Source organism: Loxodonta africana, chromosome 18 (assembly GCF_030014295.1).
Source record: "Loxodonta africana isolate mLoxAfr1 chromosome 18, mLoxAfr1.hap2, whole genome shotgun sequence".
NCBI classification, from domain to species: Eukaryota; Metazoa; Chordata; class Mammalia; order Proboscidea; family Elephantidae; genus Loxodonta; species Loxodonta africana.
In genome coordinates, this window is record NC_087359.1 from 62187370 (window position 1) to 62201024 (window position 13655).

Here is a 13655-nt window from a genome sequence, read left to right on the forward strand (position 1 = left end):
TGGTCGGCATTCCTAGGATGATAGTCCAACCACAACCCTGAAATCCTTAACCAGAACCAGCCGCCAGGGCCGCGAATGGGAGCGTTCAAGTAACTCGATAGCCGGTTTTGTCATCCTTTTCCATTTTTGCCAAGTTGAGCTAACATTGTCTCCTCTTTCTTTTGTTCTCTTTCATTTTTGTTGCTTTGCTTTTGAACTTGGTAAACGAATCATAAACACTTAGATTTCTAGGCGTTGGGGTTTTGCTGGGGGACATATTCTGTTAGAGTTACCTGGCCTTCAGGTATCAATAAAAGGAGGTGATTCACCAAGTCGAAGATATCATAAAAATGAATTTTGAGTGGGCTTTTTGCCGGGAGACATATGGGGGAGAGAGAGAACATTTTAATATGGATTCCTTTTCCAGGGCTGTGGTCACAAAGTACTACAAAGGGAGTGGCTTTAAACAACAGAAATGTACTGTCTCACTGTTCTGGGGCAAGAAGTCCAAATCAGCACCATGCTCCCTCCAAAGTCTCTAGGGGAAGATCTGTTCTTCTCTCTCCCAGCTCCTGGTAGACCCAGGCATTCCTTGGCTTGTAGATGCATCTTCATGTGCTATCTTTCCTTTTTCTGTCTGTCTTTTTTCTTCTTTCACAGGACACAACTAAGATTGGATTAGGACCCACCCTACTCTGGGATGACCTCATGTTAACTGATAACATCTTCAGAGACCCTATTGCCAGACAGTCACATTCACAAGTACCAGGAGTTAGGACTTCAACATAATTGTTTTGGGGGGACATGATTCAATCTATAACAGGATGTAAATATCATTTGGTCTTTCTAGACTGCAGCAGTGCTAGTCAGAGGCAGCCCTTTTAAAGGGCTTAAGTTGCCATTGGCCCCTTTGTCACCCGTTGGCCAATGGCGTGTGAACTCTCCTGGGTCACAGGCTACTGGGATAGGACCGAGGCAGCCGAACTGCCTGACTCACCTCTGTCTCCCCCTCTGTATTCTTTTGGACCAGACTATACTATATTTCACACTTTAGTCATCCCAGCCAGAAGGTGAAGAAACAAAGTAGGAATCCCTGCCAGAATCAGATGTGGGGTCAGCGTTTTTTTTAAGTAGAGAAAAAAGCAAAATCTATAGAGCCAGAGTTAAAAGATAAAAGGTCCACATGCCCCTTTAAAATCAGGAATCATAAATAAGGGGAGGGAAGGGAAAAAAAATGGCAAATAGACCACATAAAACAAGCCAAAAAGTATGTGTGTTTTGCAGAAGGTGCTTATGGCAAAAATAACACTTGCTACCGAAGGAAATCCCTGTTCTCTGAGTAGTTTTATATACAGCCCACTATAGGACTGACTGATTTAGCTTTGTAAAGTAGAGTTGACAGGAAAATGTTTTTTTGGAAAAGGATGCTGACAAGACTAGGGGGAAGTCAGCATAAATTAATTCAAATATTAACGATGTGTCCCATGTGTGTGGTGCTTTAGAGTTTGCGCTGTCTCCACACACATCACCTCATTCAAGGAGTGTGACGTCGATGTTGCTGTTCAAAGAGAGAGGGTGTGACCTGCCCAAATTCTGGTACGATGTTACCTGCCAACATTTAGAAGATGGCAGGGACAGGACATAAACCTGGGCCCTCTGAAGCCCTTTTTCCTCCCAAGAAGGAACTTTAAGAAGACAAGAAAGCACTTATGCTCCTGACTGTGATTGTTGTCGACGTTGGGTGCCCTAGAGTGGATTCCGACTCACAGCAACCCTGTGTGACGGAGTAGAACTGCCCCGTAGGGTTTTCTTGGCTATAATCTTTATGGGAGGAGATCGCTAGATCTTTTCTCCCACAGAGCTGCTGGGTATGTTGAAACCGCCATCCTTTCAGTTGGCAGCCAAGCACTTTACTGTTGTGCCACGAGAGCTCCTTTGACTGTGATTAAATGCTCTGATGTAGCACCAAGGAAGAACAGGAACTCATTTCTTGGGGATACTTTAAAAAAAAAAAAGTGCAGTTAGCTTGCGGTCCTGATGATGCCGATGTCTGCCATCCCAAAGGCAGAGGAATGAGTTGGACGCCACAAGAATCAGCTCTGAATGAGGGCAACAGCAGCAGCAGTATGGCAAGATTTTTATCAGCAACTCCTCACTGTTGCATCATTTGAAGTTTCAGGCAGGTGTTCAGATTATTGGAAGAAATTTTAATTGCCGGATACAGATGGGTCGAAATTGTAGTTCTCCCAGTTGAATCAAGACACGCACCAAAATGAACTCTTAAGGCAAGGGGTCTTTATCTGCTTGAAATCTCCACTTGGATGTCTGGTGGTTGCTCTTATAAGTTGGCATTGAGTCGGCTGCAACTCATGGTGACCTTGTATATAACAGAAGAAAATGTTGCCCAGCCCTGTGCTGTTATCATGATCGTTGATACGTTTGAGGCCATAGTTGTAGCTATTGGGCCAGTCATCTTATAGGCACCTCAAACTTCAGCTGTGCCATCATGATTTTTCCCTCTCAAACTTGTTCCTCCTTTATTAGTCCTCTTCTTGGTTTATGGGACTCAATGACACACTTTTTTTTTTTTTTATTAACTTTTATTGAGCTTCAAGTGAACGTTTACAAATCAAGTCAGACTGTCACATATAAGTTTATATACCTCTTACTCCGTGCTCCCACTTGCTCTCCCCCTAATGAGTCAGCCCTTCCAGTCTCTCCTTTCGAATGACACACTTTTTGTTCAAGTCCCGAAACTACAGTTCATCCTTATCCTTCCCTTTCCCCTCCCGCTCCCACATATTCAGTCTATCAACATACCCTATTGACCCATGTACCCTATTGGCTCTGTCTTCAAAATACAACTCTCTCTACTGTGATAACCCAAGTCCTCGCCGCTCTCAGCTTCTGCCTCACCTGTTGGCAGTAGCCTCCCTGATGAGTCACCTGCCCTTTACTTGTCCTACCCTTCTGTCTATTCCTTCTCAGCAGCTAAAGTGGTCTTTTTCTAATTTTTTTTTTTTTATTGTGCTTTAGGTGAAGTTTACAGAGCAAAGTAGTTTCTCATTAAACAGTTAATATACAGATTGTTTTATGACATTGGTTGCCAGCCCCGTGATGTGTCAACACTCTGCCCTTGTCTACCCTAGGTTCCCTGTTTCCATTTGTCCAGTTTTTCTGTCCCTTCCTGCCTTCTCGTCTTTGTTTTTGAGCTGATGTGCCCATTAGTCTCATATACAAAGTGGTCCTCTAAAACATAAACCAGATCATATCACTCCCCACGCTTAAAACCCTTCAGTGGCTTCTTGTTACACTTAGAATAAAATTCCATGTTTTTTCCATAGTCTGCAGGGCCTTAAAGATCTAGTCTCGGGTGCCTCTCTGACCTCATCGTGGCCCCCTCCCTGGCACTATCCACCCCAGTCTCCATCATCACAGCCTCTGCAGGGGTCCCCTGGGCCTCAGGTGGCCTTCCCTGATGTGCATGAGGCTCATTCCATCTCCTTATTGATGTCCTTTCTTCAGAGATTCCAGACCACTCTAAAACATTGTGCCACCCTCCACCCACCATGCCTTTGCTCTTAACCCTGCTGTGTGTATGTTTTTGCCCCTATTATTTACAAGTGGCTGAAATTATTTATTTACACTTTTCTTATCTGTCTCCCCAACTAGAATAGAAGCTCCATGAGGGCAGGGACCTCGTCTGTCTTGTTCTTCCCTGTATCCCTTGAGCTTAGGACAGGGCTGGCATGTAGTAGGTGCTCAGTTAATATTTGTTGAATGAATTTCAACACTTAACAGTGACAAAATATACTGGGGGGAGGTGACAGTGTATTTACCACGGATAGACACACACACACACACAGGTATATCATAAACATCAGTAAATAAAAGATAAGCAACAAAAATGAGATATTTTTTCCTATCAAATTGGAAAAAAAAATATGTTAGTGATAGTGTTGGTGAGGATGGTGGAAAATGGGAGCTCTCATTTGCCGCTGGTGGAAATAGAAAATGGTCTAAGCTTTCCTAAGTGATGAGTCATGGGTGATTTTTTACCTCAATTTTTGTGGTTGTCTATGCTTCCCAGTTTTTGCCAACAATTAGTTTTTAAACCAGAAACAAACAGTAATTTTTTTCTTCTTCTTTGTTTGTTTAACCTGGCTGGATCCCACAAACATGGGCAACTGATCCCAGCAGCAGGATGGCCATACTCTGTTGTCCAGCCCCTTCTCTGAAGAATGTTTAAACTGAACTACATACTAGGTTTCTTGGGAATGATGCAATATTGGTCACTGGAAAATGAGTGTTCAGAGTCACTCTTGTTCTGAGGTCCCGGGCTGGTTCTGTGAATCCACAGGAAACACCGGGCTGGGAGAAACATGCAGCGCTACAGCAGGGTCCACCCATCTTAGGTGGGGTCCCACAGCCCTTCCTGCCAAGACCCAGGTCTCCACAGACAGGGGAGCCTAACATTTCCTGGCAGATACCCTGCCCCACTCCCTCACTGCTTGGGATTGAATTAGAAACAATAATAATCACAACCACACTTTCTTTTCCATCTGCTGTATGGAGCTGGACTTTCGAGGCCTGTTCTTGTCACATCCACGTCTGATTCTGGCAGTGCCCAGGCGTTCAGCTCCCTTTCTGGACCAGCAGAAGTGAGGCCCATGGCTGAGTGGCCTAACCAGGGGGCCATTCTGTAGCTTCCCTTTGTTTTTTTTCTTTTCTGGAGCTGCATTGGTTGTTTGACATTCCAGTTATTTACATAACCTTGTAGACTTGACAGTTAAGTCCAGAGAGCCCAGGGGTACACCTCAACAGTTTTCACCCTGTTGGCAGTGAGCGAGCAAAAGAGCCTGCAGATACCGAGCTCATGGCCCTGGGGCTGTTGCATCTATGTTTTCTCAGCCTCCTTGCTCTTAGAGCCTGGGCCTGATGGCACAGCCAGCCTCAAGAATCGGCTAATAGACCGTAGATTGTTTTGAGTGGCACCAATCGCTGAGGGTTGGGGATGGCTCAGAATATTACTTCCCTAGTGTTTTGCAGAGGGCAGTGGTAGTCCAGTGGTAGAATTCTTACCTTCTGTGCGGGAGACCCAGGTTCAGCTCTCAGCCAATGCACGTAATGTGCAGCTACCACCCGTCTGTCGCTGTGTTGCTGTGACACTAAACAGATTCGGTGGCACCTTCTGACTGGTAATCTACTTCTGGAAATCAGCCAGTGAAAACCCTGTGGATCACAATGGTCTGATGCACACCGATCATGGGGATGGTGCAGGACCAGGCGGGGCGGCATTTCGTTCCAGTGTGTTGGGGACTGACTCAACAGCACCTAACAACAACAGTATTTGGTAGGTAGAATGGCAGACACACAACACAACTGCAGAGTTCCAAGTGCAGGCGCCTGGTGAAGTGATGAGAGGGGTGGGTTTTAACTACCTGGCCTTCTGTTGGGACCCCTGTCCCTTCTTCCTCACAGAGCAGGAAGCAGGGGAGCAACTGGCTGCCGGTGCCTACAGATGGGAGGAGTGGGGAGGCACTAATGAAAAGCTGCCCTTCCTTCCCTCCTTAATCCCCTGGCAGGGGCCTGATTGTGTTCTAAAGATGCATAATCCACCTTCATGCTGTTTAGAGAAAGTGCCAGTGGGAGAAGTAGGAGAGAACAGACTTCCTGGGATAAACAAGAGGCAATGGTGGGTTAGTGATGGAATTCTCACTTTCCACGGGAGACCTGGGCTCAATACCCAGCCAGTGCACCTCATGTGCGGCCACCACCCCTCTGCCAGTGGAGGCTTGTATGTTATTATGATGCTAAATTGGTTTCAGTGGGCTTCCAGACTAAGACACACTAGGAAGAAAGGCCTGGCAATCTACTCCCAAAAATCAGCCAGTGAAAACCCCATGGATCACAATGGTCCAGTCCGCAACTGACCACGGGGATGGCGCAGGACTGGGTGGCATTTCACCCCGTTACACATGGGGTCACCGCGAGTCGGGCCGACTCAACAGCAGGTAACAACCATAAGGACAAGAGAGGTCCTCCATCAACTTCTGTCACAGCTTGAGCCTGGGTGGGACTCAGGGTCCCCAGCACTGTTACAGACAGCAGGTGGGATCAAAGCATAACTGAGTCCCTTTCAGGCCAGCCGGCCCTTGCTTTGGATCAAAGTCTTCCTTTCTGCACTTAGTAATGTCCAGTTTATCTACCCTCAGGCCTGAGGAGCTTGACAGAACTCTGCAGTTAATCATTTGGAACTAACCACCTTCTTTTGCTTCTCTCCTTATAGCTTAAGCTTTGGAACAAATACCGAATTTCCAACATTCCATCACTAATATTCCTAGACGCCACCACGGGGAAGGTCGTGTGCAGGAACGGGCTGTTGGTGATCCGCGATGACCCGGAAGGTAGAACCTTGGCATGTCCGTCCTCTGCTCTGATTACCCCACACACCCCCTTCCCCACCTCCTCCCCACGGTAAAAGCATACACATCAAGTAAATGTACATGGGTTTGCTTGTGTAGAGAGTATTCTTGTCTTGCTGAAATAATAGTATTTTCTAGGTCATGGTTAAGATCTTTAAAAGAATGAAAATGTTCCCCTGGGGGCTGTTACGTATGGGCCAAAGGAGATGGAATCTGAAAAAGGAAGTTCAGCTTTGAAGGGTAAAGAAACTGTTATGAAGCAGCTAAGAGCCCAGAAACTCCGTTGCCGTTGAGTCGATTCCGACTCCTGACGACCCTATGGGGCAGGGTAGAACTGCCCCATGGGGCTTCCAAGACTGTGATCTTTACAGAAGCAGACTGCCACATCTTTCTTCTGTGGTACAGGTGAGCGCTTAACCTCTGCACCACCAGGGCTCCTAATAGCCCAGATACTGACTTCTAGTTCCTTTGAATAGATTTGTCTTAATTTCCGGCTGCTGTAACAGAAATACCACAAGTGGATGACTTTAAAGAGGAGAAATTTATTTTCTCACAGTCTCTAGGGGAAGGTCATTTTTTTGTCAGTAGCCCCAGGATTTCCTTGGTGTTCCTTGACATTCTCTGGCTTCTGCCTTCTCCCTAGGTGTGTCTCTGTCTATTCTGTTCTTTTTATAACTCAGAAGTGATAATGTTTAGTACCCACCCTACTCAGGTGTGACTTCATTAACATAACAAAAGGACACCCTTGTTTCCAAACAGGTCCTATTTACAGGTACACAGGATTTCACCACATATTTTAGGGGGATACCATTCAGTCTTTAACAAGCTTAAAGGCAGGCTAAGTGATTTTTTTCACAATAATACTACCATAACAAGGTCAGCAGTCTCTGTTTTGCTTTCCTGGCCTCAGCGGTGAATCTAGCCCCCATTTCTCGGTGCTGCCCGAGTCCTGGCCTTGGCCTTACTGACCAGCGACATGGCCATGCATGGCATGAGCTGCTGGGGTCCCCTACTCTGTGCCTGGTCACCATCTGCTGCTTTTTCCCTTGCACCAGAGTGATGAAAGGGTTGTAAGATCTCTCTTTTACTTATTGTTCCAATTAGAGGATTCAACTCTGGCCAAAACTTTTTGCAGTAAAAATTTCATCCCGCTTCAAAGAATTGGCCTCAGTAAAAGACCAAGGCATGGTGGAACCAGGTCTTTTTTCTTCTCAAATTTAAATACACATACAAAATACATCACTCTGAAGTGTATTAAAAAATGCAGATTCTCTGGCCTAACCCCCAGAGAATTTGACTTCCGTTGTTGTTTCAGGGTGGCCTTGGCCGCCTGCGTTTTTCACCCTGTGCTTCTCTCCCTCCACCCCCTCCCCAGGCGATTTTGAGGCGGTGGTCTGTGGACCACCCTGTGAGCTGGGAGCCTGTTATTTACTCTTCCTGCCTGGGGCTGAAGTGTCATCAGAATGTTGACCATCTGCGTTGGGTGGATTTGTATTAGTCTTAAATTCTTACTTAGTTCCCTGGGCCCCAACCCAGACCAACTGAATCAGAATGTCTGAATCAGAATATCAGCCCAGACGTCATATTTTCAAGTTCCCCAGCTGATTCCAAAAGGCATTCAGAGGTGGGAACCACTGAGTTTCCAGGGCTGGAATTGATAAACTCATGGTGAATACCCAAGGCTATGATTCTTGAACCTGGTCCATCACCAGAGTTACCTGGGATGGTTTTTTTGTTTTGGTTTTTGGAGATTATATTCAGATCATAAAAAATTAACCATTTTAAGGGGGAAAAATTCAGTGGCGTTTAGTATGTTCAGTGCTGTACAAACATCACCTCTATCTAGTTATAAAAATATTTTCATCCCAACAGAAGAAAACCTCATATGCACTAAGCAGTTACTCCTCTTTCTCTGCCTCCTCCCAGCCTCTGGTAATCTCTATTCTACTTTGTCTCTTTGAATTTGCCTGTTGTAAGAACCTCATATAAGTGGGGAAACCCTGGTGGCATAGTGGTTAAGCGCTACGGCTGCTAACCAAAAGGTCAGCAGTTTGAATCCACCAGGTGCTCCTTGGAAACGCTATGGGGTAGTTCTACTCTGTCCTATAGGGTCGCTATGAGCCAGAATAGATTCAAGGGCAATGGGTTTGGTTTGGCCTTTTCATATAAGTGGGATCATACTATATTTGTCCTTTGTATCTGGCTTATTTCACTTAACATAATGTTTTCAAGATTCATGTTGTAGCATATATCAGAACTTCATTCCTTTTTATGGCTTAATAATATTCCATAGTATGATATACCACTGTAAGGGTCTAGTAGCACCTGGAGTGCTGTAACTTCAGGAGGAGAATCACCTTCAGCACAAAGCTAATTTCTTTTGAGGTGGAGGTCAGACTCTCCGACTTCTTCACCATTTCTGATACCAGCCATCCTCGCCACGGCACTCTACTTCACTGCTGGGGTTGATAATCCACTGCAGTGGCCACACTGAACTCACAGACCATGCTCACGGTTAAGTGGTTTATTAAGGAAGTAACAGGCTACAACTGAGAATCAGTATCACGAAGCATCTAGACAAAGTCTAGCTTCTTCAGTGCAGGATAGCTTTCTCAGCTATGCAAGCAAGCAGGCCCTTCTCTCTGCTGTGCACACTCCCTTGCAGAGCCCTAAGGTCAGGCTTCTCTGCCTTTGGCCTCCCTGCCCTTGGCCTCTCCACTGCCAACTGCCCCAGCTCATAGCCAGCGTAGCAGTGCCGAAGAGCTTCTCCTGGGCCTATTGCTGCTGGCTCTGCCGCAGAGCTCCTTCAGGCCTCTAGGTGTCTTCAGTGTTATAGCCCTTGACTCAGGTTACAGTTCTTCTAGGAGGCTCTTCACATCCTCTCTCTCGGCATCTTCTTGCTTCTTGCCTCTCTTTCCTTTTCTCCTTCCTGCTTTCTTTCTGCTAGCCTCTGTGGGATTGGCTGCATATATAAGCAAACTCCCTCCCACTAGGGCCATGAACTGACCAATCCCCTCTCTATAGGCTACATTCACTTCATTTGCATAAGTACATTGACCACTCCTTGCAAGGTGCATAAAATAGACCAATCACAGAGCAGGCTGCAGCCCAGGGCCAGACAAAAAGTATCAAACCAATTGTTTACAGTTTACCCAGGAAATGTCAATCTACCTGGGCAAAAGTAACAAACTCCCTGGGGTAGAAAACTAGGGCAAAGGTAACTCCTCAGGGTGTAGGGGAAAATCTCTCAAGTTGTGCTTCCGAAGACCTGAGGCTAAAAGCCACACAAAGAAACTGATTTCACCTCAGCCACATCTTGTTTCTGCAACCATCTGCTGATAAACGCTTGGATTGCTTCTACCTTTTGACTGTTGTGAGTGACGCTGCAGTGAACTTTAGTGTACACATATCTGTTTGATTCCCGGCTTTCAGTTCATTTGGGTGTATACCTAGGAGTGGAATTGTGGAGTCCTATGATAATTCTGTGTTTAACTTTTTGAGGAACCATCAAAATGTTTTCCTCAGCTGTGTCCCTGCACCCTGAAGCCTAAGGCTCAGGGTGCATCCTGGGCGTGTGTACGTTACAGAAGCACCCCAGGGGATGACCACACTATGATGATCCAGATTTGGGAGGAATGGCCTTGAGTGGCAGCAGGACTCTGCTGTGGATGAGTTCTGCTAGTATCCCTTTGTCTTAGCTGCAAATCCTGCGCTAAATACCGTGCTAAATAGATGTGCTAACAAATACTTTCCAGGGCTAAAGCAGTGGTGCCCTGAAGCTCTGGGGCCTCCGGGGTCAGAGACCATGATGAAGCATCTTAACATTCTCACCATCTGTCGCCTGTTTCAGGTCTGGAATTCCCTTGGGGGCCTAAACCCTTCAGAGAAGTCATTGCAGGGCCCTTGCTTCGAAACAACGGGCAGTCCCTGGAGAGCAGCAGCCTGGAGGGGTCTCACGTGGGAGTCTATTTCTCTGCACACTGGGTGAGTGTTGGGTCCCTCTTGTGTCCAGACCAATGGAAGCAGTGATGTTGTTGCCAAGACCAGCTGTGGTCAGCTTCTGGAGATGTGACTGCCCAGGCTGGAATTTCCGGGCCCCAGTGCTGGCGTAATTGCCTCCTGCTGGGCCCAGTGCACTATGGGCGTCATAAGTGCTTATTTTTATCAATGATAACAGCAGTAGGAAAATTACCTTTTTTGGCTGGCCTAAAGGATATTTCCCCTAACCCCTTTTGATGAAGCTTCTAATGGTCCCTAAGGGGGATAGTTTTAGCTGCTGCCTGCTGGCAAACTGTCTGGCTTGGGGAGGAACCTATGCTGGATGCTTGCCATTAAGGGAGGAGGATTTGTCTCTGCCTCTTTCGTAAGCTGGGTTTTGCTGCCCCATCCTACTTGAGTCTTGTTCACCCGGTCCCTAATGGCAAACGGCTAGGAAAGGGGGCGGGCAGAAGGTGCTTAACGCAGCAGGGGTCCCACTCTTTCCTTCAGTGTCCCCCCTGCCGGAGCCTCACCCGGGTGCTTGTGGAATCCTACCGGAAGATCAAGGAGTCGGGCCAGAAATTTGAGATCATCTTTGTGAGCGCAGACAGGTAAGGTGTGCTGGTAAAGCCGGCAAGGGCGGCCTCCCTTTCCTGTCAGTGGTTGACGACCATCTCTTTCTCCTCCCTCTTCTCAAGTCTTTATTGCAGGGCTTGGAGATGGGGGTGGCCGAAGATAGGTAGGGTTCTGGGCAGAGAGGCTGGTACATTTCACATGCAGTGATGTCATTTTCTGAAGGGAAGCCAAGAGAAACCTGCCCTTGCTGTAGATACTTGGGTATGTTCTGGGGTATTTGGGATTAGAGTGCATTTTTCTGATGTGTTCAGCTTTTTGTGTGGTGTTAAAAGTATGAGGAGGTGGGGAGGATGGAAAAAAAGCCAGAGATGAGTGGACTATGACACCTGCCTTGGATTGGATACCCTGGTGGCGTAATGGTTAAGAGTTTGGCTGCTAACCAAAAGGTAGGCAGTTCGAATCCACCAGGCTCTCCTTGGAAACCCTATGGGACAATTCTACTCTATCCTATAGGGTCCCTATGAGTTGAAATTAACTCGGCGGCAGTGGGTTTGGTTTTGGTTTTGGGATTGGCTATGCAACCCTTTTTTCTTAGCTATGGCCAATACCAAAAAAACCAAAAAACCCTGGTGGCGTAGTGGTTAAGTGCTACAGCTGCTAACCAAAGGGTCGGCAGTTCACATCCACCAGGTGCTCCTCGGAAACTCTACGGAGCAGTTCTACTCTGTCCTATAGGGTCGCTATGAGTCGGAATTGACTCGACGGCACTGGGTTTGGTTTTTTTTTTTTTGGTGTGGCAAATACTTTGTCTGGGGGCTGCTAGATTGTACAGGGCAGAGGGAGCACAAAAACAAAAAGGGCGGAAATTCTTCCTGGAGTAAGTCAGGTCCTTTCAACTTGTTTCCGCCATCTTTTGCCTTCTCGCTGGCTTTACTCATCTGTGAGCTTCCTTCATCTCAAAACTCCATCCCCAGTTCAGACCCAACACCAGGCACTTATGATTCTGCCTCTGGTCACAGAAGGGTCTCTAAGATGTCAGCATGTTAAGGGCATTTTGTGCATTGTTGTATTCTTGGCATCTGTACTTTCCCGGGCTCATTTCTGAGCGGGTGGTCCCGATTCACTGCTCCATGGCTTTGCCATTACAGTGGCGCGAGAGTGGGCAAGTGTGAAGGCATGCTGGGTGGAGTAGCCCCTTTTTGAAGTTTTTTTAAGTCAACTTTATTGAGGCATAATTTACGTATAGTAAAATGCATAAGTTTTAGGTGTACAGTTCAGTGAGTTTTGACACATGTACACATACCCACCCCACCCCACACACACACCCATGTAACCATCACCACAATCAAAATAGAGAACATTCTCTTCACTGGAAGATTCCATGGCATCCCTTCTTGGTCACTCCCTACCCCCAGGCCCCAAACGCCAGGCAACCACTGATCTGCTTTCACTCAATAGACTGGATTGTCTTTGTTAAAGGTTTCTGTAGGAGGAATCAGTTTATGTTTGGTGTAAATGTGTGGTCTTGGCACACCTCGTTGTTAGGCACCCACATCAGAAGTACCACAGGGAATGTGGTATCTTTGTGCACATCTAGGCTAAGGAAGGCCTGCCCAGGTTGAAAAGTGAAAAGCAGGGCGTGAGTTCAGTTGGTGGGATGCGGGAGAGAGGGCTGTGGCAATAGCCGGGCATTTCAGTTTGAGAGCCCCCCTTTCTTTGGAGGTGTTTGCTCCTCGAGGAAAACCAGAATGGGTGGACTAGAGCACTCCCGTAGCCTGGGGCCTGAGGAGCAGGATCATTAGAAATCCCGGCATCTGTAGAGGCCTGCATGCAGCTGAGTGGAAGGCGGGGGAACCCAGTGGGGGTGCAGTGGGGGTAAAAGAGCCTTGTTCTCTGGGTGTCTGCTGTCTCTGTAGGTCAGAGGAGTCCTTCAAGCAGTACTTCAGTGAGATGCCCTGGCTGGCTGTCCCCTACACCGACGAGGCCCGGCGGTCGCGCCTCAACCGGCTGTATGGAATCCAAGGTAGGCTTCCTGGGCCCCGACTCCGTGGGGCTGCTTGGAGACCTGCTCGTCTCGGCTCACTGCATCTCTGACCTTCCTTTTAGGGGGCAAAGAGCATCTTTATTCTATGAATGCTTATATTTCTCAAGATCTTAGAAATGACTGGAGGTGAATTTTATGGTATGTACTTTTTACTTCAATAAGGCTGTTTTTCCTGGCAGGATAGCTACTTCTTACCCCCTGCAGAGTAGGCTGAAGTGGTTGGGGCCCTAGAGCACACGCTCCCAAATGGCCTGGGGGGCATCTTAGGCCAGAGCCCCACGCCAGGGTTTTTACTGTCAAACAGACCTAAGATCGATCTTTGGCTCCATCACTCAGAGTCTTTGAGCCTCAGTTTTCTCATCTGCAGAATGGGGATAACACACCTCTGCCTCAAGAATTGCTGGGAGCATTCACTGGATAATACGTGTAAAGTGCTTATCACGGTTCCTGAAGCCAAATAGTGAGGGCTAAGTGGGTATCCGGTGAGAAAACTTATTTCCTAAGGGATTTGAAACTACAACTTGAAATACTAACGATGGTGTTTTTCAGAAAGGATGATTCTTAACTAGGCCAACTATGTTCCTATTCTTTATCGTGTGAATACTTCTCCCCAGCCTTCACCCAGCCAGGTTTTCCTTGGTGAAGACTTAACT

General features: G+C 47.0%; 1 protein-coding gene across 1 annotated transcript in view; it reads left to right on the top strand.

Moving 5' to 3' along the window:
• Window positions 1-13655, top strand: part of NXN (nucleoredoxin) — a 195292-nt gene that overhangs the window by 149562 nt on the left and 32075 nt on the right. The window contains exons 2-5 of the mRNA XM_064271506.1: window positions 6269-6386; window positions 10255-10388; window positions 10893-10993; window positions 12875-12981. Coding sequence (XP_064127576.1) covers window positions 6269-6386; window positions 10255-10388; window positions 10893-10993; window positions 12875-12981 — 460 coding nt within the window. The remainder of the gene's footprint in view (window positions 1-6268; window positions 6387-10254; window positions 10389-10892; window positions 10994-12874; window positions 12982-13655) is intronic.